This window comes from Ranitomeya imitator, chromosome 3 (assembly GCF_032444005.1).
Source record: "Ranitomeya imitator isolate aRanImi1 chromosome 3, aRanImi1.pri, whole genome shotgun sequence".
NCBI classification, from domain to species: Eukaryota; Metazoa; Chordata; class Amphibia; order Anura; family Dendrobatidae; genus Ranitomeya; species Ranitomeya imitator.
The window spans coordinates 357,980,627-358,002,938 of NC_091284.1; the positions used below are offsets into that span (position 1 = coordinate 357,980,627).

General features: G+C 42.5%; 1 protein-coding gene across 1 annotated transcript in view; it reads left to right on the forward strand.

Moving 5' to 3' along the window:
- SH3D21 (SH3 domain containing 21) overlaps positions 1 to 22,312 on the forward strand; it is a 141,412-nt gene that overhangs the window by 74,093 nt on the left and 45,007 nt on the right. Inside the window, exons 11-13 of the mRNA XM_069756876.1 lie at positions 3,872 to 3,970; positions 8,672 to 8,767; positions 10,634 to 10,720. Of these exons, the coding sequence (XP_069612977.1) occupies positions 3,872 to 3,970; positions 8,672 to 8,767; positions 10,634 to 10,720 (282 nt within the window). The remainder of the gene's footprint in view (positions 1 to 3,871; positions 3,971 to 8,671; positions 8,768 to 10,633; positions 10,721 to 22,312) is intronic.

The window sequence follows — 22,312 nt, forward strand, 5'->3', positions numbered from 1 at the left end:
TCTGCTCCTGTATATAGTATATACCTGTGTGTCATCTCCTCCTGTATATAGTATATACCTGTATGTCATCTCCTGTATATATATATGTACCTGTATGTCATCTCCTCCTCTATATAGTATATACCTGTGTGTCATCTCTCCTGTATATAGTATATATCTGTGTGTCATCTCCCCTGTATATAGTATATACCTGTGTGTCATCTCCTCCTGTATTAGACCTCGTTCACACGTTATTTGCTCAGTATTTTTACCTCAGTATTTGTAAGCTAAATTGGCAGCCTGATAAATCCCCAGGTAACAGGAAGCCCTCCCCCTGGCAGTATATATTAGCTCACACATACACATAATAGACAGGTCATGTGACTGACAGCTGCCGTATTTCCTATATGGTACATTTGTTGTAGTTTGTCTGCTTATTAATCAGATTTTTATTTTTGAAGGATAAGACCAGACTTGTGTGTGTTTTAGGGCGAGTTTCGTTTGTCAAGTTGTGTGTGTTGAGTTGCGTGTGGCGACATGCATGTAGCGACTTTTGTGAGATGAGTTTTGTGTGGCAACATGCGTGTAGCAACTTTTTGTGTGTCTAGTTGCATGTGACAGGTTAGTGTAGCAACTTGTGTGCAGCAAGTTTTGCGCATGGCGAGTTTTGCGCGTGGCGAGTTTTGTGTGGTGCCTTTTGAGTATGTGCAAGTTTTGTGCGAGGCAAATTTTGCATGTGTTGCAACTTTTGTGCATGTGGCAATTTTTCCGCGTGTGCAAGTTTTGCGTGTGGCGAGTTTTTCATGAGGTGAGTTTTGCACTTGTGGCGAGTTTTGCAAGAGCCTAGTTTTTGCATGTGGCGAGTTCTGCGCGTGGCGAGTTTTGAGCGGCGACTTTTGTGTTTCGACTTTTATGTGGCGAGGTTGGCGTATGTGTGGTGAAATGTGTGCTGAGGGTGATATGTGTTCAAGCACGTGGTAGTGTGTGGCGCATTTTGTGTGTGTGTTCATATCCCCGTGTGTGGTGAGTATCCCATGTCGGGGGCCACACCTTAGCAACTGTATGGTATATACTCTTTGGCGCCATCGCTCTCATTCTTTATGTCCCCCTTGTTCACATCTGGCAGCTGTCAATTTGCCTCCTACACTTTTCCTTTCATTTTTTCCCATTATGTAGATAGGGGCAAAATTGTTTGGTGAATTGGAACGCGCGGGGTTAAAATTTCGCCTCACAACATAGCCTATGACGCTCTCGGGGGCCAGACGTGTGACTGTGCAAAATTTTGTGGCTGTAGCTGCGACGCCTCCAACACTTTTCCTTTCACTTTTTCCCCATTATGTAGATAGGGGCAAAATAGTTTGGTGAATTGGAAAGCGCGGGGTTAAAATTTCACCTCACAACGTAGCCTATGACGCTCTCAGCGTCCAGACGTGTGACTGTGCAAAATTTTGTGGCTGTAGCTTCGACGCCTCCAACACTTTTCCTTTCACTTTTTTCCCCATTATGTAGATAGGGGCAAAATTGTTTGGTGAATTGGAACGCACGGGGTTAAAATTTTGCCTCACAACATAGCCTATGACGCTCTCGGGGTCCAGACGTGTGACTGTGCAAAATTTTGTGGCTGTAGCTGCGACGGTGCAGATGCCAATCCCGGACATACATACACACATACACACATACACACATTCAGCTTTATATATTAGATATGGAGCTATTCACATCTCTGTGTTTTGTGGACCGTGTGTCCAGGAAAAAAAATCACAGAGGCATGAGCGTGCAATGTGAGGATTCACAAGTCTGCAGTCCCATTGAATGACTGTAGAGGAGATTTCGCGTGCACACAGCACTCGAGGCAAAGTGCAAGTGGAAGGAAGGGGTGAACTCCTGGGACATCAGAATAGAGACATTTAATCGCACACTCCAAAAATAGGAGCAAGTTCTTTTATTGTTTCTTAATTCAGGTGCAGGTAGATGACAAGTTCAAAATGAACATCAAGTGCAAGTTATAGAAGCGCACTTTATGTTCATTTTGAACTTGTCATCTACCTGCACCTGATTTAAAAAACATTGAATGACTGCACACTTTCGTGATAAACCTGGACAACCCCTTTAATATACAGTGCAAGCCAAACTTTCTTTCTTGTACCTTTGTGTCTTTTTTCCATCTCATTTTGACTCTCTGTTCATCCTGCTTCACAGAGCTGAATGGTCAATCCGATTCTTATATGTTAAAATTATATTTTCCAGCAGCACACTGCTCCTCCTCAGTGCTGCAAGACCCCCCTGTGCTCAATTGTGTGCTTCCTAATAGAGATAAATCTCAACATGTGCAAGTGTTTGCTAGTTAATTTCAGAACAGCATTATATAGGGCAATAGAGCCCAATTACAGTGGGATATCATTTTCTAGGCTGAGCGCTATAGTTTCAATACAATCAGTGTATTATCAGCAGGAGATTATCACTACAGGAAAAGTCTCATGAGCAAGCCAGACCAGCCAATCTGTGTAACCCTGCCCCCACCACTGATTGGCAGCTTATTCACAATATGCAGTCTACACAGAAAACTGCCAATCAGGGGTGTGGTTAGGGTTGTACACCATTTAGCAATCAGAGAAAACAAATATTGTAGCAAAACTGCATCAAGTAGTCTGTTAAATGATACTTTCCTGGAATCAGGTTCTCAGCATCTACATTTTGCTGCTCTCAGATAGCATAGCAAAAACCTGCTGACAGATTCTCTTTAAGGATGATGTGGTCATTGATAGCTTTGAATGCAATTACTGTGACCCACTACGTGTTCAATGTTCATTATTACTTAAAAAGCACAATCATGATCTCTTCTGCATGCAGAGTAGAACTTTGCACAGAATTGATGAGCGGTGATACAACATGGCTGTCATGGCTGTGAGGATGCTGTGAGAGGGTCTGGGGAATGGTAACATGCAAAACATCATACATACATCCTCAGTACATCTGTTTTTTATGAACAATAGGTGGGATCTTCGGCATAGCATAGCTAAGCTGTTAGATGTCTTATTAGACAGGATCATTAGGAGCATCTGAGAATGCTCTACCTGCAGCATTAGAACTACTGTACAATGGATTAAGTGGCAATCCAGGGTTAACAGATCCCTGGCGGGTCTTCATTAATGGGGTGATAGCAGGAAATCAAGAGAAGATTTAAAAATAGGTTGTATTACTACAGATGATTAATGCTATATGTACAGAAAAGCAAGACCACTTTACGATTTTGGGAGTAACCCTTTAATGGAGTGATCAGCGTAGAGTTATGTGATTATAACTGTTCTGCATCAAGATTTATATCTAAATCTGGTCATGATGACCACAAACATATCATCTTTGTGTAAGAAATATAGGCAATAGTTGCAACTCTCAACCCACGCTGGGAAATTCCTTGTGAATCATTTGGGCTGCAATTAAATAAATCATAGCTAGCAGTATACACAGTCCCCTGAAATAGGAGTCAGTATCTGGATATTTGATTTCATTATCTTATTGTACTTTTACTACTATGTACAGTAAATATTAAAGAGATTATCCAGGAGCATTTTAAAAATAATAAAATTTGCTTTACTCATCGATCGCTGCTCCAGCACTACCTCCTTCCATTGCCCTTGGTCTTTGTTGACAGGCTAAAGTGTTGATGTCACGACTACAGTGTATGTGACCACTGCAACCTTGTCAATAAAGCTATGGCAAATGTTGCATGTGACCAGCTTAGAGCAGTGGTCAGTGTGTAAAGCTAAGTTATTTCAACTGGGAAACCCCTTAAAAGGCACTTTATGCTTGTAAAGATTTTAGGATTGGTGTTTTTTGAGGAATATGCATATGTGATATTTAAATCATTTGTATTTTTTACTCATTCTTTTAGTAACAAAAAAGGACACAACCGCCATTGACCTCAAACCACTAGTGAACAGACCACAATCACCCAGTGCCAATACCAATGCCAGTTCCACAGGACAAAAAGGTAGTTCAGCCAACTGTAGATGTTCTTAACAGCAATTATTTTTGTTGTTTTCACAGTTTGCATATCTTTACCAACTGTCGCTAACTGCCATGTATACACATCTCAACACTGAAATTGCAACAAAAAGAAGGAAATCATGCTATCATTGAATGTTCTTGGACACATAAATCATCAAGATCCACTGCTGGCAGCTACGTTTGGAATTACCAACCAATGATATCCCAGATGTGCTTGATGACTCTCCAGAACATAGTAGCACATTTAGGCCATGCCCATATACCGTAGTAGCACAAGCAACATGCGGCCTGATTTTGTCATGTTAAAACATTGCTCACGGAACACTTGGATAAATGGTTGAGCTGTCAATGTACCCAGAATGAAGAATAAAGGGGTTTGACTCCATTCATTATGTCAACTTATGCTATAACCCTGTGAGAAGGATCTATGTGGTGTTTCTTCGTACAGGCCTAAAGGCGTTGCCCACATGGACTTCAGGCTAATCTTTGGCTATGATTAGCATCCAAATGGGACTCGTCTCTTAAATGGTTAGTTCTACATTCCAGCATCCATTTCCATCTTGCTCTGCATCATTTAAGAGTGGAGACATTACAGCTCAAGTCTGTATCTTGCTTTTGCAACTGTGAGCAGCATGCATGGCCTAAATATACTGTTACCACCTGCAGCATCTCCATACTTGTCTTCCATCGAGCACATTTGTGATGTCTTTGGTCGGCAATTGTAAAGAGAGCTGCCAGCAGCAGATCTTGGTGATTTAAGTGCTAAAATAAACTAATTGACATCATGCAAAGGCATATTTAAGTCCGTCTATTTCTGCATGTGGTGCTCATACCTGATACTGAATAAATCAAGATGTTTGAAAATGTTGCTTCTATTTTTTCATCACTTGGATATCGTCCACAGCTCTTCTTTCTTTGTGTTGCAATTTCAACATTGAGGACTGAATGTGGCCAATGTGCAAAGAATCCTCTTGATGTCTTGATGAAAAAGAATTAAAGCCTATAGTCGAAACAACCAATTTGCTCAGCATGTAGCCCCAAACCTGGACCTAGGGACCACAAACGCATCTACTTTTCTCATATTAATTCAGCAATAGATGGAAACCTCAACCCAGACAGAAAATGACCATTTGAAGCTTTCATGTTAATATGAAAGAGGTCATTCAATGTTATAATAATCAACCTAAATTATTGTATAATAAAAAGCAATGATTTAAATGTGTACTATATTTAGGATTAAACTTTTCCTCTCTATTTTCAAGATATTTGCTTGAAGTTAATGTAAAGAAAGCATTATTTCTTACTGTTAGAAGTTAAAAAGCTGTCCTGACCTTTCACTTCTTGCACAGTTTACTACAATGTATCAGATAATGGACCTATTCACATATTCATATGGATTTATGTACAGAGCTATAATACGGTACCTAAAGAGGGTTTATAAGGCTTAAAGGGGGTTGTTCTACTAACAAAGAACATTTAATTAATAGATCTTGGAATAAAAATAACTTCTACAATTGGATGTGATAAAAAAATGTACCTGTGCTGAGATAATCTTATAAATGCAGGATAGAGGATGAAGAGTTGCACTCCATGGACACTGATCAGTGAATAAAAATTCATGTGATGCGTTAATACAGGACAAGCAATATATAACAGTGGCCACGCAGTATATAACACAGCCCAAACAGTATCTAACTTAGCCCACGCGCAGTATATAGCAGCCACGCAGTATATAACACAGGCGACATAGTATATAACACAGGCCATGCAGTATATAACACTGGCCATGTAATATATAACACAGCCCACGCAGTACATAACACAGCCCACATAGTATCTAACACTGGCCACGTAGTATATAGCAGCCATTCGGTATATAACACAGTCCACGTAATATATAACACTGCCAATGTAGTATATAGCACAGCTCACGCAGTATATAGCACAGCCCACGCAGTATATTGCACAGCCCACGCAGTATATTGCACAGCCCACGCAGTATATAGCAGTGTGGGCACCATATCCCTGTTAAAAAAAATAATTAAAATAAAAAATAGTTACATACTCACCCTCCGGCATCCAATGAAGCTGTCCCGATGCGCGCTCGGCTGCCGCCATCTTCCGTTCCCAGGATGCATTGCGAAATTACCCAGATGACTTAGCGGTCTCGCGAGACCGCTATGTCTTCTGGGTAATTTCGCAATGCATCTATGGGAACAGAAGATGGCGGCAGGAGCGAGCGCATCGTCGGACTACGGAGGGTGAGTATAGCAGGTTTTTTGTTTTTTTATTATTTTTAACATTAGATCTTTTTACTATTGACGCTGCATAGGCAGCATCAATAGTAATAAAAAGTTGGGGACACACAGGGTTAATAGCAGTGGTAACATTACCCGCGGCATAGCGCGGTACGTTACCGCTGGCATTAACCCTGTGTGACAGGTGACTGGAGGGGAGTATGGAGCAGGCACCAGGCATTGACTGCAGGGGAGTAGGGAGGGACTAATCGGACTGTGCCCATCGTTGATTGGTCGCGGCAGCCATGACAGGCAGCTGGCGAGACCAATCAGCGACGTACGCGGGATTTCTGTGAAGGAAGTTGTAGACAGAAAGACGGAAGTACCACTTAGACAATTATATATATAGATGCACCAGATAGTCCTCAATATAGTATAATGCACCAGATAGTCCTCAATATAGTATAATTCACCAGATAGTCCTCAATATAGTATAATGCACCAGATAGTCCTCAATTTAGTATAATGCACCAGATAGTCCTCAATATAGTATAATGCACCAGATATCCTCAATATAGTATAATACACTCCCCATAGGCCTACTCTATATTGTATAATGCACCCCCATAGGCAGACTCTATAGCACAAGGCAGCACCCATACACAGACTCTGTAGTATAAAGCAGCACCCCATAGGTAGACCCTGTAGTGTAAGGCAGCACCCCATAGGCAGACCTTGTAGTATAAGGCAGCATCCATATAGGCAGACACTGTAATATAAAGCAGCACCCCTATAGGCAGACACTGTAGTATAAGGCAGCACCCCTATAGGCAGACCCTGTAGTATAAGACAGCACCCCCATAGGCAGACCCTGTAGTATAAGACAGCACCCCCATAGGCAGACCCTGTAGTTTAAGGCAGCACACCATAGGCAGACTCTGTATTATAAGGCAGCACCCCATGGGCAGACCCTGTAGTATAAGGCAGCACCCCTATAGGCAGACACTGTAGTATAAGGCAGCACCCCTATAGGCAGACCCTGTAGTATAAGACAGCACCCCTATAGGCAGACCCTGTAGTATAAGACAGCACCCTATAGGCAGACCCTGTAGGATAAGGTAGCACCCAGCAGGCAGACCCTGTAGTATAAAGCAGCAGCTCTATAGGCAGACCCTGTAATATAAGACAGCACCCCATAGGCAGACCCTGTACTATAAGGCAGCACCCCTATAGGCAGACCCTGTACTGTAAGGCAGCACTCCCATAGGCAGACCCTGTAATATAGGCAGCACCCCCATAGGCAGACCCTGTACTTTAAGGCAGCACCCCCATAGGCAGACCTGTAGTATAAGGCAGCACCCCCATAGGCAGACCCTGTAGTATAAGGAAGCACCCCCATAGGCAGACCCTGTACTATAAGGCAGCACCCCTATAGGCAGATCCTGTAGTATAAGGCAGATGCCCCCCATAGGCAGACCCTGTAGTATAAGGCAGACCCTGTAGTATTAGGAAGACCCCCCATAGGCACACCCTGTAGTATAAGACAGACCCCCATAGGTAGACCCTGTAGTATAAGGCAGACCCCCATAGGCAGACCTTGTAGTATTAGGCAGACCCCCATAGGCAGAACCTGTAGTATAAGACAGACGTCCCATAGGCAGACCCTGTAGTATTAGGCAAACCCTTCCATAGGCAGATCCTGTAGTATAAGGCAGACCCCCATAGGCAGACCCTGTAGTATAAGGCAGACCCCCCATAGGCAGACCCTGTAGTATTAGGCAGCACCCCATAAAAAATAAATAAATACTCACCTCTCTTCTTCCTGGTTCCTGCGCTGCTATGAGCGCCCACTCATCTCCTGACAGTGGGCGCCAGTTAGTGACGTCATTGCGCCCGCTGTCAGCGTCGCCAACATCAGATGCTGATAGGGAGATGATGGGGGAAGGAGCGCTCCTTCCCTCATCATTGCGGTCAGCTGTATCGGCTAAATGCCGATGACAGGCGGGGAGCCCATTGCTGGCACTGGGGCCCCCTGCCTGCTCAGGGACCCCATAGCTGCCGGCAGCAGAGCAGGGAGATCGATTCTCCCTGCTCTTCCATAGAAAGTAACTGTATCAGTGCGCTGTGTGTGCCGATACAGTTACATTAGCGTAGCTCTGGGTGGGCCCCCTCTGAGCACCAGCCCCGGGGCGCCCGCACCCTCTGCCCCCCCGGTAGCTACGCTACTGGTTGTTACTTCCAAATGTCCAAACAAGAAGCTGTAGTCTTTTACGAGGATGTTTGGCAATGGAAAAAAAATTCTAATTATAGTTTTCAGTCCAAAACAAGAAGCACATTAATGTACAGTATTTCTAACACTTTGTTAGCCACCGATTATGATGATGTCTTTCTCTTCATCAGTCCAGGCCAGTCTATACAAGTCTACATTTCTAGCTTTATTTCAACAGCAAAAATTGACATTACTCCCATGGACATCAAGCCTCCAGTGGATAGGTCACCGTCATCCAGTACCAATTCCAGTGCCAGTTCCACAGGACAAAAAGGTAGAAAATGTCATAAATAGCAAATTTTTGCTCATTTTCACAGTTGGTGCTAAATTTTCAGTGTTGCCTTTGTGACAGTCTATTATAATTATTTCCCATGGGGCTTTTGCAGGCTTCTGTAAGACAATGCAGTTAAAGAGATTATCCAGGACAATTTAATTATTTCACTATGGGCCTAACAACTAACAGGTAAATACCGTAGTTTCTAACTGCCTGGCTGTTGTGCCCAGTGCTGATCTCCACCAGCGGTCACAGACAGCAACTTCTCTTCCACTCTGCTCTCTTGACAGTACATGACTGTCAAAGTCATGCTGATTGACAGCCGGCTCCCAACTGCTTAACTGTGAGGAGCCGGCTATCAATCAGCATGATGTCGGCAGTCATGGCCTGTTGACAGAAGAACCTGGAAGAAGGTGAGCTGCTCTGTTGACGTGAGGTAGCTGAATAACCAGCAGAAGCGGTCGATGACCACTCTGAGTTGTCATCAGGTAGAACAGGCAAGCAGTTGTCTCTGTTAGCAACTACCTGCCTGATATTTTTTAGGCTCATAGTGGAAAAAATAAAATAGTCCTGGATATCCCCTTTAATACATAGCACTGAGACCGTGTTACTATAGATCCAAACCTTCAGATCTGAGGGACCACGACTACAAAACGGATCACAGACTGCTTCCTAATACAGCTCTGGCAAAAATTAAGAGACCACTGCAAAATGTCCAGTCTGTCTGATTTTTCTCTTTATAGGTATATTTTTGAGTAAAATGTAAATTGTTCTTTTATTCTATAAACTTCTGACAACATGTCTCCGAAGTTCCAAGCAATAAATTTTGTTTTTGTTTTCTGAAAAAGAAAAATGGTCAAAATTTTTAAAAAAAACCCAGTGCTTTAAGACCTCAAATAACGCAAAGAATACAAGTTCATAATCATTTAGAAACAACAATACTAATGTTTTAATTCAGGAAGAATTTGGAAATCAATATTTTGTGGAATAACCATGATTTTTAATCACAGCTTTCATGCGTCTTGGCATGCTTTCCACCAGTCTTTCCCACTGCTTTTGGCGCAAAAATGTAAGCAGTTCTTCTTTGTTTGATGGCTTGTGATCATCCATCATCCTCTTGATTACATTCCAGAGGTTTCCAGTGGGGTTCAGGTCTGGAGATTGGGCTGCCCATGACAGGGTTTTGATGTGGTGGTCTCTTAATTTTTGCCAGAGCTGTATATTTAGCTAAATAACCATTTATTAGGGCTTTTTAATTCATTTGGCAAAACTACAATTTAATAAAACAACATCCTTGAAAGTAGAAATGCTGACTCTACTTTTCGGATTATGAATCCCTTATGGAACCATACATTTTCCAAATGATCACAATGCTTGCTTGTGACTTTATATAAAGGCATGGATACCGAATGCTTAACAAATACATTACTTGAATTTATACTAAAAATTCCCAGTAAAATGTCATCTTTTTATTAGCGTGCAATTAAAATGTTTGATACATGTGCTCTGTGTTCTATGTAATACAAGAAGAATGAGTAATAGGACACCACAGTTTTTTCGAGTGATGCATGATGTTGCAGTGATCATCACCGCAGACATACCTCTTCTCTCAGCCCACACAGGAAAAGACTTAGTAGTAGTTTATATGACAGGTTGAGACTCCTACAGGTAACGGCAAGAAACAGGGCTCTTTCTACCAACATTTCTATGTTCAGCGCCATCAGGTATTTATGAGGATTCAGTTATTATCTCACAGCAATTAAGAAAAAATGTGATTTTTTTTTTCATGTCAATTGAAAGAGGTTGTTTTCCATTTGTGATGGGCTGTTCAATGTACCCTTTCTCATTTTCTTCTTTTTGTTTTAGTTGCTAAAATGGACACCCCAGTCACGGACCTTAAGTCACCAGCAAACAGGCCGCAGTCACCAGCTTCCAGTTCTACAGGTCAAAAAGGTAAATCAAGATGTGATATTCCTCAAGGATCAACTGTTTGTATCTCTGTTGGCCAGAGAAGATGGTTAAAAATATTATTATAAATACTTCCAATTCAAACACATGAGTCTCATAAGGCCCATATTAAGATTTCCACTAGTTACTTACATTACGTATGCGGTATCACTAAACTTAACATTTTTCCAATTTTTATAAATGGAGAAACAAGGGCTTCCAAAGACATTGTTGTAAGAGGTGCGATTGGATTAACCTGCTAAGTTGCCAATTGTGGCTCTTTGTGATCCTTCTGCTTCTTTTCCTTTCTTTTTCATCTATAGGAACTATTAAAATTACACGTATCAGACAAAAATGATAAGGAATATGAACACCTAAAAAAAGGATTCACATCGGACACATCAGATTTACTTGCATTTGTTAATGCATATATATTTAAGAAGTTACTTTTTATACGACAATATTATTATGTTGACTGCATTACCCTATCATGGTGTAGATTTTTTATACATGATTTTATTGTAGTTTTGAGCAATTTTTTATTTTTCTACTTTTGAAATTATCGGTGAGAGTTGCAAGAAAGATAGTTTATATTAACTATTCAACCCTGACTAGAAAGTATTTTTTAAAGAGTACATTGCTCTTAATCTTAATAATATGGTTTCAGTGCTAAGTGCTTACAGTCACGCCCGAAAGTGTTGACACCCTTGAAATTGTTCCAGAAAATGAAGTATTTTTCCCAGAAAATTATTGCAATTACACATATTTTGTTATGCACATGTTTATTTCCACACAAAACCCCAAAATGGGCCAGACAAAATATTTGTCATGTTATTATTATTATTATTATTACTACGTTAAACTTAATATTTGGTTGCACACCCTTTGGAAAAAATAACTGCAATCAATCGCTTCCTATAAACATCAAAAAGCTTCTTGCACTTCTCAACTGGAATTTTGGACCACTCTTCTTTTGCAAATTGCTCCACGTCTCTCATATTTGATGGGTGCCTTTTCCAAACAGCAATTTTAAGATCTCTCTACATGTGTTCAATGAGATTTAGATCTGGACTCATTGCTAGTCACTTCAGAACTCTCCAGTGCTTTGTTTCCATACATTTCTGGGTGTTTCTTGAAGTATGTTTGGGGTCATTGTCCTGCTGGAAGACACATGACCTATGATGCAAAGTCAGCTTTCTGAGGCTGAGCACTACATTGTAATCGCAAATCCTTTGATAATCTTCAGATTTCATGATGCCTTGCACACAGTTAAGGCATCCAGTGCCAGAAGCAGAAAAACAATTAAAAAAAATCTTTGAACTTCTACCATATTTGATTGTAGGTACTGTGTTCTTTTCCTTTTAGACCTCATTCTATTTCCGGTAAACAGTAGAATCATGTGCTTTACCAAAAAGCTGTATCTTGGTCTCATCTGTCCACATGATGCTTTACCAGAAGGATTTGGGCTTTTTTATGTCTCTGTGTCAGCAGTGTGGTCCTCCTGGGTCTCCTGCCATAGTATTTCATTTAATTTAAATGTCAACGGATACTTCGCGCTGACAATGATGCACCCTTAGCCTGCAGGACAGCTTGAATTTCTTTGGAACTTGATTGCGGCTGCTTATCCACCATCCAGACTATCTGGCGTTGAAAGCCTTCATCACTTTTTCTCTGCTGTCCATGTTGAGGGAGGTTAGCTTCATTGCCATGGGTTGTATACATTCTGATTATGTTGCGCACCATGGACAAAGGAACATCAAGATCTCTGGAAATGGACTTGTAACATTGATATTGTTGATATTTTTTAACAATTTAGGTTCTCAAGTCTTCAGACAGTTCTCCTCTTTCTGTTCTCCATGCTGAATGTGGCACACACAGGCATATAATGCCGAAATTGAGTCAACTTTTCCCCATTTTATTTGGCTTCAGGTATGATTTTCATATTGTCCACACCTGTTACTTGAGACAGGTGAGGTTGAATGAGCATCACATGCTTGAAACAAAGTTGTTTACCCACATTTTTGTAAAGGTGCCAACAATTTTGTCTTGCCCATTTTTGTGTGAAACTATGTCCAATTTGCCTTTTTTTCTCTGTGTTTTGTGTTGTTCCAATACACACAAAGAAAATAAACGTGTATAACAAAACATGTGTAATTGCAGTATTTTCTGGGAGAAATTTTAGGAACAATTTCAAGAGTGACAACTAGCGATGAGTGAGTGTGCTTGGTACTTGAGTTTTCCGAGCATGCTCTGGTGTTCTCCGAGTATTTGGGGCGTGCTCGTAGATTATGTTTGTGTCACTGCAGCTGTATGATTTGCGGCTGTTAGACAACCTGAACACATGCAGGGATTTCCTGTTTGTTTGGTAAACCCCACATGCATTCAGGCTGTCTAGCAGCCGCAAATCATGCAGCTGCGGTGACACAAACATAATCTACGACCACACCCAAGATACTCGGAGAACACCTGAGCATGCTTGGAAAACTCAAGTAACGAGCACACTCGCTCATCACTAGTGCCAACACTTTCAGCCATGACCATATATTGCATATGCTTAAAGGGCCACTGTCACCCCCTCCAGCCGTTATAAAGTAAAAGAGCCACCTTGTGCAGCAGTAATGCTGCATTCTAGGTGGCTCTTTTAGTTTTTTGTTCATGTATTTCCAAAATAAAGCGCTTTGAAACTTATCTAAAATATCTCTCTTTCGCCAGGGAGGCGTGTCCTCACTCCCCAGCTTGAACCGCTACTCTGCCGTCACTCCAATCTTCAGGGGCTTTCGGTGCCACCCCCTCTGCGCTGTTTTAGCTTCAAAACCGGCGCCTGCGCTGTATACAACTGTGTGGGGCAGGCGCAGTAAGCTATGGCCGTCTCACGTCCCAGCCAGGCTTGCAGACTGCGCCTGTGCGGGCAGTGCGGCCACCCACCTTGGGAATCCCAGCCCCGCAGTGTGTTATGCATTATGCACAGTGCGGGGCTAGGATTCCTGGGCATGCGCACTGCGTGTGTCAGCCTGTCACCCAGGTCCTCCCCCTTTCAGCGTCTGTATATTCAGCTGATCGTGCCTCCTCCTAGCAATTCTTTCCCGGCGATTGCTAGGAGGAGGCAAAATCGCCGGGAAAGAATTGCTAAGAAATGCACAAGGTGGCTTTTTTAGTTTATAACGGCTGTAGGAGGGGGGTGACAGTGGCCCTTTAAGAAGCATTCCCAGTGTTCTTAAAAAAGCACTCTCAATATTTTTTTTATTGCCTAAATCTATATAAATGTATATGTAGTGTAAGTGTAGCAATATACTCACTGATCGCCGTCTTCCATAAGTTCCAGTGCTGCTCCGGGCCTCTTCTAGTTCACGTAACTTCTATTCTGACTAGCTATAGTTTATGTGTGAACACGATGTGATTGCATAAATGTAAACCTTTGGAATCTTGTGCTGACACTCTATAGACTTAGATTGTGAAAGAAACTTTCAGCACACACATAGACACTAGTGTAAGCCCGCAAGTCGGAATAGAGATCATGTGACCCAGACGGGGACCATGGTGGCACGGTAAACTGGGAGAGATGGTAATCAGTGAGTATATTAACACAATTACAGTGGGGAAAAAAGTATTCAGTCAGCCACCAATTGTGCAAGTTCTCCCACTTAAAGGGACTCTGTCACCTGAATTTGGCGGGACTGGTTTTGGGTCATATGGGCGGAGTTTTCGGGTGTTTGATTCACCCTTTCCTTACCCGCTGGCTGCATGCTGGCTGCAATATTGGATCGAAGTTCATTCTCTGTCCTCCATAGTACACGTCTGCGCAAAGCAATCTTGCCTTGTGCAGGCGTGTACTATGGAGGACAGAGAATGAACTTAAATCCAATATTGCAGCCAGCATGCAGCCAGCGGGTAAGGAAAGGGTGAATCAAACACCCGAAAACTCCGCCCATATGACCCAAAACCAGTCCCGCCAAATTCAGGTGACAGGTTCCCTTTAAAAAGATGAGAGAGGCCTGTAATTGACATCATAGGTAGACCACAACTATGAGAGTCAAAATGAGAAAACAAATCCAGAAAATCACCTTGTCTGATTTGGCAAGATTTATTTAGCAAATTATGGTGGAAAATAAGCATTTGGTCACCTAAAAACATGCAAGATTTCTGGCTCTGACAGATCTGTAACTTCTTCTTTAAGTGGCTCCTCTGTCCTCGACTCATTACCTGTTGTAATGGCACTGTTTGAACTTGTTATCAGTATAAAAGACACCTGTCCACAACATCAAACAGTCACACTCCAAACTCCACTATGGTGAAGACCAAAGAGCTGTCGAAGGACACAGAAAATTGTAGCCCTGCACAAGGCTGAGAAGACTGAATCTGCAATAGGCAAGCAGCTTGGTGTGATTAAATCAACTGTGGGAGCAATAATAAGAAAATGGAAGACATACAAGACCACTAATAATCTCCCTCGATCTGGGGCTCCACGCAAGAGCTTACCCCGTGGGGTCAAAATGATCATAAGAACGGTAAGAAAAAATCCAAGAACCACACGGGGGGACCTAGTGAATGACCTGCATAGAGCTGGGACCACCGTAACCAAGGCTACCATCAGTAACACACTACGCCGCCAGGGACTAAGATCCTGCAGTGCCAGACATGTCCCCCTGCTTAAGCCAGTGCATGTCCGGGCCCATCTGAAGTTTGCTAGAGAGCATTTGGATTATCCAGAAGAGTAGTGGGGGAATGTCATATGGTCTGATGAAACCAAAGTAGAACTGTTTGGTAGAAACAAAACTCGTTGTGTTTGGAGGAGACAGAATGCTGAGTTGCATTCAAAGAAGACCATACCTACAGTGAAGTATGGGGGTGGCAACATCATGCTTCAGGGCAGTTTCTCTGCAAAGGGACCAGGACAACTGATCTGTGTACATGAAAGAATGAATGGGGCCATGCATCTTGAAATTTTGAGTGCAAACCTCCTTCCACCAGCAAGAGCATATGTACATTACATATACATTTATATAGATTTAGGCAATAAAAAAAATATTGAGAGTGCTTTTTTAAGAACACTGGGAATGCTTCTTAAAGGGCCACTGTCACCCCCCTCCTACAGCCGTTATAAACTAAAAAAGCCACCTTGTGCATTTCTTAGCAATTCTTTCCCGGCGATTTTGCCTCCTCCCAGCAATCGCCGGGAAAGAATTGCTAGGAGGAGGCACGATCAGCTGAATATACAGACGCTGAAAGGGGGGGACTTGGGTGACAGGCTGACACACGCAGTGCGCATGCCCAGGAATCCTAGCCCCGCACTGTGCATAATGCATAACACACTGCGGGGCTGGGATTCCCAAGGTGGGTGGCCGCACTGCCCGCACAGGCGCAGTCTGCAAGCCTGGCTGGGACGTGAGACGGCCATAGCTTACTGCGCCTGCCCCACACAGTTGTATACAGCGCAGGCGCCGGTTTTGAAGCTAAAACAGCGCAGAGGGGGTGGCACCGAAAGCCCCTGAAGATTGGAGTGACGGCAGAGTAGCGGTTCAAGCTGGGGAGTGAGGACACGCCTCCCTGGCGAAAGAGAGATATTTTAGATAAGTTTCAAAGCGCTTTATTTTGGAAATACATGAACAAAAAAACTAAAAGAGCCACCTTGTTAGAATGCAGCATTACTGCTGCACAAGGTGGCTCTTTTACTTTATAACGGCTGGAGGAGGTGACAGTGGCCCTTTAAGCATATGCAATATATGGTCATGGCTGAAAGTGTTGGCACTAGTGATGAGCGAGTGTGCTCGTTACTTGAGTTTTCCAAGCATGCTCAGGTGTTCTCCGAGTATCTTGGGTGTGGTCGTCGATTATGTTTGTGTCACCGCAGCTGCATGATTTGCGGCTGCTAGACAGCCTGAATGGATGGGTCTTTCAGCATGATAATGATCCCAAGCACACCGCCAGGGCAATGATGGAGTGGCTTCATAAGAAGCATATGAAGGTCCTGGAGTGGCTTAGCCAGTCTTCAGATCTCAACCCCATAGAAAACCTTTGGAGGGAGTTGAAAGTCCATGTTGCCCAGCGACAGCTCCAAAACATCACTGCTCTAGAGGAGATCTGCTTGGAGGAATGGACCAACATACCACCAGCAGTGTGTGCCAACCTTGTGAAGACTTACAGAAAATGTTTGACCTCTGTCATTGCCAACAGAGGATATATAACAAAATATTGAGATGAACTTTTGTTAATGACCGAATACTTATTTGCCACCATAATTTGCTAAAACAATCTTGCCAAATCAGACAAGGTGATTTCTGGATTTGTTTTCTCATTTTGACTCTCATAGTTGTGATCTACCTATTATGTCAATTACAGGCCTCTCTCATTTTTTTAAATGGGAGATCTTGCACAATTGATGGCTGACTAAATCCTTTTTTCCCCACTGTACATTACTTACATATTTACAATTGCTTAGCTAATAAAAATATATTATAAATAATTTTTTAATAAAACGTAAAAAGACTAGGTGTCAATAGTTGGGCCTCCATCCTGCTCGGCCCTTATTCACATTGAGTTCATTTCTGACACATGGCGAGGTTTTAATACTAGAGATTAGGACCATCCTGGCTGGGTACAACTGGACGCTGGTGGGATGGCTTTTACGCTTTTTTAAATGAAAAACTGTGTTTACGAAGTACCCTATGTTATTTTTATGCCCTATTGCTTTTTTAAGTACTTATAGCAAGGTATATGTTCATTTTGTTTCTTTTTGTTTCTATCTTAGGCTTTGTCTATTTAATGGCCAGTGTGAACATGCTCCTACACATTGCATGTATACCAATTTATACTCAAGTTCATTTGTTTCGGTTTTGATGTAGTATATGTGTAGTAATTAGAGATGATCAAATAGCTTCGGATAAGAGCTTATCTGAATAGCTATAGCGCTTACTGAATAGATGCATTGGTAACCTGGATACCTGGAAAGCTCCCAATAATCAGCTGTTCGGGGCGCAGCTGCATGTGTCGCGTCTGTGTGACAGTCACAATGGAGAGCCTGTTTGTTTGGAGCATTCCAAGAATCCAGGGTACCAATGCATCTATTCAGTAAATACTATAGCTATTCAGATAAGCTCTTATCCAAAGCTATTCGATAAGCCCTAGTAGTAACATAATCATTGAACCCCATCTTCCCTGATTTCCAGCGCTGCTCCGGTCCCCTTCTATGTCACGTGACTTCTATTCCGACTTGCTGTGGTTTATGTGTGAACTAAATGTGGCTTTATCAAAGCAAACCTATAGATCTTGTAGTGACGCTCCATAGACTTACATTATGAAAGTGACTTCCCGCTCACACATAGAATGCAGTGTAAGCCGACAAGTTGGAGTAGAGAAGAAGACCATAGCTGCGCTGGAAACTGGGAAAGATGGCAATCAGTGAGACTATTGACACATTTACATTGCGAATACCTGGACACAAGTTTACCTAGTAAATATATATTTGTAGTGATTCTTTCATGAGATTTAAAAAGCCTTTAAAATCAGCGTTGCTGAAGGGCAAAACCCCGTAGATCAAATTTATAGCAGGGGTTTTACTGTTTTCTTTCAATAAAACATTATAAAAGGTTGCTAGCAGGGCCAGCGTCACCATCCGGTGCACCTGGGCAATTGTTGTGGCCCTGGACAAATGAGGGGGCCCACTAGCCGTTGGGGACACCAGCACACTATGGGGCCCATGAGTCGGGGGAGTCCGGTGCTAGCTCTGGCTAAGGGCTCCCCCTTCAAATACTCACATCTCCCCATTCCACTCTGCTCTGGTCTCGTCAGTGTCTTCTGACTCTGTGATGACAGGGCAGAGGGTGCAATGATTTCACTACTGTGCTCCCTCTACCGAGCAGTGCATAGAGTCAGAAGATGCTGAGTTGACCGCAATACTGTGTGGAAGACTATGTGGTGCCCACAATACTGTATGGAGGACTATGTGGTGCCCACAATACTGTATGGAGGACTATGTGGTGCCCACAATACTGTGTGGAGGACTATGTGGTGCCCACAATACTGTATGGAGGACTATGTGGTGCCCATAATACTGTATGGAGGACTATATGGTGCCTATTACTGTATGGCAGACTATGTGGTACCCATAATACTGTATGGAGAACTATTTGATACCTATATACAGTATGGAGGACTATACTGTCTGATCTAAAATGAAAAGTCTTTAGTTATTCTGTGTGACTGCAGACTCCTGAATTCCCCCAGAGTACATTTCTAAGCCATTGTAGAATTTACAATAGATATCACTCATGTAATGTAGGAAGTTAGTGAAATCTTTGGCATTGTACTATACCTATATTTCTCTGCCATATCTGTGCATCATGAATTGTGCTTTGTGTTATAGGGGCCCACTAAGACCCATTGAGAAGCCCACGGGCCTGCGGCCCACGAAAACCTGGAGCCTGGAGGGTCAACAAAACTTAGTCCACAGGGAATAAAAGCATAACATAACAAAAAAACATTACTTACCTAATTTGTCTCCTGCCATTCCTTTTTAGTTATTGTTTACTTCACTGTAGCTGTTATTTGTCCACATGATGGCTACAGCCAATCGCTGGCCTCAGTGATGAAGCTGGCATGGACCGAAAAGGTGTCGGGGATGCCAGCAAGTGGAAGGAGGTTTGCAAGTGCTCTGATCCTGCATCCATGGGCTACCCGGTGGATGTGAATCATTTCACAGGAAACAATCTTTTAGTTGAGCACAACTGCACAAACGAGGGCTCGCTGCTGTGCTGACAGAGGGTGGAGTAGGGTGAACACGACAAGGTGCTGGACTGTGAGAGAGGTGCAGATGAAGATGTTATGGTTGATTGAGAAAGGTGGGGTGTGCTTGGTATCTAAGATCAGTCAAAAACAGCAGGAATGTCCATTTCCGTATGAGCTTACAGTCTTTCACTCACCCTGACTAACAGTCCCCTGCCCATGAAAACCATCCTGTGTACCTAACAACTGCATGCCTCAGTCCTAACTAAATGTCAAAATCCACATTAGACCACCTCAAAAGTTGCAAGCTGAAGGTTTTGCAATGGCGCTCACAATTTCCTGTTCTGAAAATCTGTGGCTGGACCTCAAAATAGCAGTGCATGAAAGATGACCCAGGAATTTCACAGAACTGGAACAATTTTCCAAGGAAGAATAGATGAAAATCTCTGAAATAAGAATTGAAAGACTCTTGACTGGCTATAAAAAGCATTTACAAGCTGTGATACTAGGTACTAACCATGCAGGGTGCCCAAACTCTTCCACATTCCTTTTTGTAATTTTTGAAATGAAAATGATGAAATAAATAAATAAATTAAATTTAAAAAAAAAAAAATATATATATATATATATATCCTAAAATACAAAGGAAATGTGTCATCTTTAACTTTAGCCCTTTTAGAGATCATTTACTCTTCAACTTCCTTAACTGTTCATAGTAACAGTAATTTTGATCAGGGGTGCCCAAACTTTTACATGCCATTGTAAGCAATGGGGCAAGTGCCCACCAGGCAGTCTATTTTTCCAGGGGACAGCTTCCCCAGTAAAGGTATATTTGGTATTACTGTGTAAACCACACTTAAGCCAAATATGAATGCAAAATTCATTGCTCTGTCTAGCTTTTCTCAGAATTAGCAACAGGAAATAAACCTTTAGTGGGTGTATGTCGTGCACATGTAAAGCAGCCATGAAATTACTTATGAAGTCGGCAAAAAGGGCAGGAAGCATCTATACCATGAAGTCTAGATAAGCATTCTGTAAGGGCTGTCGTATAGATTATATGATACAAACATCAGAAAGATAAGTCTGATTAACATCCAGATGTACATGCAAATTATTTCTGTGAGGACAACAAAACAGAATCATTACAAGCTACAAAACAAGTGATACAGAAAATAGCAATGCTATATAGATACTTGTGGTCATATCTAATATATAATTGCCTAGAATACTACTTCCTGCAATTTGTGCCAACTTCCTGTCCGGAGCTAATGTCCGGAGCTAATGTCCGGAGCTAATGTCCGGAGATAAGTGACGTCAACAGTGTCCAGTGTCTGATTGGTTGCCGCCTGCTGCGAGCGACCAATCAGAAACGTGCCGTACTGTGACACACTCCGCCCGCCATTTTGGTGTGATTTTTGAATTTTTACCTCACAGCAAGTTTCTACTGCGTGGAGGCGGGCCCAGTGACGTTGCTCTTCAAGCTCCTGCCGAATTTCGTCAAAAAAATGATAATACCATTTACCAAAACTATATATATTTAGTTGTGAAGTGGTTCAGTGACATTTTCACACCAATTTTGAACTTTTGTTTGGTGTTTTCTCCATATACTGCCTATTTTTGTTCTTTCTTACTATTATTTATTAATTGTATTATTCTTACATTTGAATAAATAAAGTATATATGGATTCTAGACTCCCGATTCTTTAGAATCGGGCTGCCATCTAGTCTACTATATAATTGTCTAAGGGTCACTTCCGTCTTTCTGTCTTTCTTTCTGTCCTTCTGTCTGTCACGGATATTCATTGGTCGCGGCCTCTGTCTGTCATGGAATCCAAGTCGCTGATTGGTCTCGCCAGCTGCCTGTCATGGCTGCTGCGACCAATCAGCGATGGCCACAGTCCGATTAGTCCCTCCCCTGCAGTCAGCACCCGGCGCCCGCTTCATACTCCCCGCAGTCACCGCTCACACAGGGTTAATGCCAGCGGTAACGGACCGCGTTATGCCGCGGGTAACTCATTCCATTACCGCCGCTATTAACCCTGTGTGACCAAGTTTTTACTATTGATGCTGCCTATGCAGCATCAATAGTAAAAACATCTAATGTTAAAAATAATAAATAAAAATAAAAAATCATTATATACTCACCTTTCGCGACGCTCCGGTGACCGTTCCATGCAAGCGGCAGGTTCCGATGCCGTGTATAGGAGAAGGACCTGCCATGACGTCACGGTCATGTGACCGAACTACAAGGGGCCCTCGGAAGGTGAGTATAAGTTTATTTTTTATTTTTTAACCTGTGACATACGTGTCTGGGCAATATACTACGTAGCTTGGCAATATACTATGTGACTGGCCAATATACTACATGGCTCTGTGCTGTATACTACGTCACTCGGCAGTATACTACGTCACTCGGCAATATACTACGTCACTGGGCAATATACTACGTCACTGAGCAATATACTACGTCACTGGGCAATATACTACATAACTGGGCAATATACTACGTGCCTGGGCAATATACCACATGACTGGGTGATATACTATGTCACTGGGCAATATACTACGTGGTTGGGCAATATACTACATGGCTGGGCTGGGCAATATACTACGTGGCTGGGCAATATACTATGTGGCTGGGCAATATACTATGTGGCTGGGCAATATACTACGTGACTGGGCAATATACTACGTGGCTGGGCAATATACTACGTGGGCTGTGCAATATACTACGTGGACATGCATATTCTAGAATACCTGATGCGTTAGAATCAGGCCACCATCTAGTATATATAATCGTCTAAGGTCCATTTCCATCTGTTGTCTGTAATGGAAATCCCACGTCGCTGATTGGTCGCGCCCGGCCACGACCAATCAGCG